The sequence below is a fragment of the Octodon degus genome, unplaced genomic scaffold (assembly GCF_000260255.1).
Source record: "Octodon degus isolate 3935 unplaced genomic scaffold, OctDeg1.0 scaffold00087, whole genome shotgun sequence".
Lineage (NCBI taxonomy): Eukaryota > Metazoa > Chordata > Mammalia > Rodentia > Octodontidae > Octodon > Octodon degus.
In genome coordinates, this window is record NW_004524663.1 from 10,364,077 (window position 1) to 10,367,424 (window position 3,348).

The window sequence follows — 3,348 nt, forward strand, 5'->3', positions numbered from 1 at the left end:
GCCTACACAGAGATGACCAATGTTTCAGCTACCATGGCTCCCAGCATATCCCCTTTTTTGTTTTCTTTTGTCAGACATGGGTGTTCTGTTACAGTCAGCTACCATGGCTCCCAGCATATCCCCTTTTTTGTTTTCTTTTGTCAGACATGGGTGTTCTGTTACAGTTAGAGAAACTTTATTTGAAGATTTTTTTTTTTTTTTGGTGGAACCGGGGATTGAACTCAGGCCTTTGAGCTTGCCAGGCAAGAGTATTCTACTGAGCTATCTCCCCAATGCCCAAGAATTTTTTTATTTTCAGGATTTTAACACTGTAGTAAAGGCAGAATTAGAACTGAGGTCCATATGCACATTTTAGACTGTAATCAGTTTATTGGTGATACTTTCACAATGACCTGTTTAGTAATCATCCACATTCTAGCTAAGGTTTTGGCTTTTACAGTAAAGAAAGCAGTAAGTGTACTTTATCAGGAGGAGTTTTTAAAAACCCCACCTCCCTGTGGGATGGGAAGTGTGTATCTGTCCCACTTGGACTGTCAGTGATTTTAGTTTTTCCACATTGGTACTTGCTAAATAAAAGTATGTGAAAGATAATACAGCAGTGAAAGTAGCTGGCATATATTGAGACTTAACTTGAGTAACTTAACTTAGGCAAAATGAATTCTTGGGGAGAGGATTTCTTAAGGCTTGGATCTGAAAGGCTTATGTCCTTATCCCTTGTTCTTTAACAAATAATGGTTTTATTTTTGCATTTATTGAACAAAGATTTGTGTTTTCTGTTCTCAGTTTTTGAAATGGGTATACATAACATTTGAGTTTTCCTTCTGTTTGAAAATCCTGTTTTTGTCTTTTGTCACATTTTAAAATGGTGAGCCTATGTGCCTCTCAAAAGATTAAATTCTCATTCAAGTTTATTTTACTCATTAAATGGACTTTTTTCTTTTATTTACGTTTTGCCTTTTAAGTATTTACTGTTACAATTAGTAAGTTTAAAATTATATTGGAGGCTTAACGTTATCATTTAAGTTATTACGCAGATTAGCATCGAATGTACCCTTACATGGATTTAAATCATTAAAATTATAATTTTTTTCAAAAAAGAGTGGTGTTACATTTCTGTTTGTATTTATCATTCTGTCTTTGTCATGTTCCTTTGAATTAAGTGATAACATACTATTCTTTATTGTCTTGGGTTTTGGCCCAAGTCTCTCAGGTTCATCTTCATTCCTATTCTGCTATACTACAGAGAAGTAGGGAATGAAATGGAATATGTAATTGTATGTCTGACATAAAACTTTTTTTATGTGTTCTTTTTCCCCCACTTTTTTTCTCTCCCCCAGAATCCAGATTATCTTCAGTATTCTATCAATACAGCTACAGCTCTCTGCAGTTTAAATTCAGTGGTACATAAAGAAGATGATGAACCCAAAATGATGGACACTGTATAATTTGGTTAAGACTGCTGAGGCCAAGTGCTATTTTGTTACCAGAAAGGAAGAACTTGGCTATTTTCTTGACACTTTTATGGGTGCTGCACTTTATTTTTGTTTGTTTTTGATGGGAGAGAAAATGGAGTACTGAAACATTTTGTAACTTTTTTTTATGTGCTGCTAGGTCTTTTGTTTTTTTTTTTTTTCTGAAGGGAGTGGTACCACAGGTTGGAGAAAGTCAAAGTGGACTCCCTCCACCTCCCCTTTGGCTACTAATTTTGCCTTTAATTATTCTCAATTTTGGAATCAAAGTTAGAAAATCTGCACAAATGCAGTGTTTACAAGAAGTGGTTGATTCTAGTAGGCATCTGCTACAGTCTCTTTTTATATGGATGTGTACATGTCCTCTACAAAAATAATTAAAAATATACTTTTGTCCCACTGGTAATTTAACTGTCAAATCTGGTGTTTCATTAAAAGCAATAAATCAGTAGTTGGTAATCTGCTTTACTAAACAAGCTGAGTGGCACAAATTTGTAACATTCCTCTTAAAATACTACATTTGTATTTTCGGCACCATCAGTTAAATCCTTGACAGTGATGTAAATGTGGTTTAAATACATTACATTTACCCTCCAAATACTCACTAAACTGTTCTTTAGAAGTTGATTTTTACCTTGTTGACTTTTTTAATATTAGGGCTTGGGCCGGGGAGATGGCTCAGTGGAAGAAGTGCTTCCCTGGCAAGCACAAGGGCCTGAGTTCAATCCCCGGTTCCACCAAAAAAAAAAAAAAAAGTCTTTCTAATTTTAGTATATGTGCTGCCGAAGCAAGCACCTAAGTCTTGTAGTAATGTAAAAAATGATGGGCTTATGTATTGTTGTTTTGGTTATTTTTAGAAAGATAAACTTCAAGTTCACTCTTAATTTCTTAACAGTCTGAGACTCTCAGGGAATAAGTTTAAAAAGAATGTTAATGGCCTATAAGAACAAACAGGAAGAATGATACGTTTTTTTAAATTATGGTTATTATTTGTTTCACTCTAATGGAGCTTTTTTAAAAGGTTTCTGTGAAAGTCATGAGACATCTTGTAGAGCTGACTGCCTTGAGCTGCCAGCTTATTTCTGAGAATCTGGGAACCCTTCATATGGTGGTAATGGCTTTTGCTACATTTACTGTTCCTACTTTAGCTGTTACCATAGAATGCTTCTCAGCATTACTGCTTCCTATATAATTTACTTTAAAAATACCAGGATACTTGATTTATTTTATTTAGAAATAGATGACAGTGTTACTATGTTCTCCTTGTTATTTGAGGATTAAACTGACAGGAACATGAGCTTTGATTGTATTTGAGTGTAGGCTTTGACTTAGTACCCTTTAAGACTAGTAGCAAACATTTGGAATTGGGCCATCTGGGATTGGGAATATGTGTCTCAGTTCAGAAAACCACACTAAGGGACCCATATGGGGATCAGAACTGTGACTAGCCTTTTTTGGCACCTTGTTTTAATTGAGGTAATTAGACACTTAATATAAATGAAATGGACTGGAATTATTGAGTCATAATTCTATAACATCACAGTCTTCCTGATTTTCACAATAAAATCTTTCATGCTTTTTATATATAGTCTATAATAAAATGTTTGACTAATTTATATAGTGCTATTAATCAGATTGGATTTTTTAAAAATTTTGAACCTGATGTTCTGGTCATAGAAAGATATTACCTACCCCACCCCCACCATTCTGGAGCATGCTCTTGTTTTCCCTGTGTAACAGATGGAGAAAATAAACCTACACACAGGAGGATTCCCCCTTCTCACAGAAATGCTACTTGAGTTATTTTCAGACTCACTTTTTAATTATTATTACTCAGTTTCCCTCCAATTTCACTTTTCCCCATGACTTGCCCTATAAT

The 3,348-nt window shown here is 34.6% G+C and overlaps 1 protein-coding gene across 1 annotated transcript in view; it reads left to right on the plus strand.

Annotated features, from left to right (window-relative positions):
* Nucleotides 1-1,929, plus strand: part of Cdc37l1 (cell division cycle 37 like 1) — a 25,692-nt gene extending 23,763 nt beyond the window's left edge. Inside the window, exon 7 of the mRNA XM_004637187.2 lies at nt 1,338-1,929. Coding sequence (XP_004637244.1) covers nt 1,338-1,445 — 108 coding nt within the window. The 3' untranslated portion in view covers nt 1,446-1,929. The remainder of the gene's footprint in view (nt 1-1,337) is intronic.
* The last annotated feature ends 1,419 nt before the right edge of the window (nt 1,930-3,348 follow it).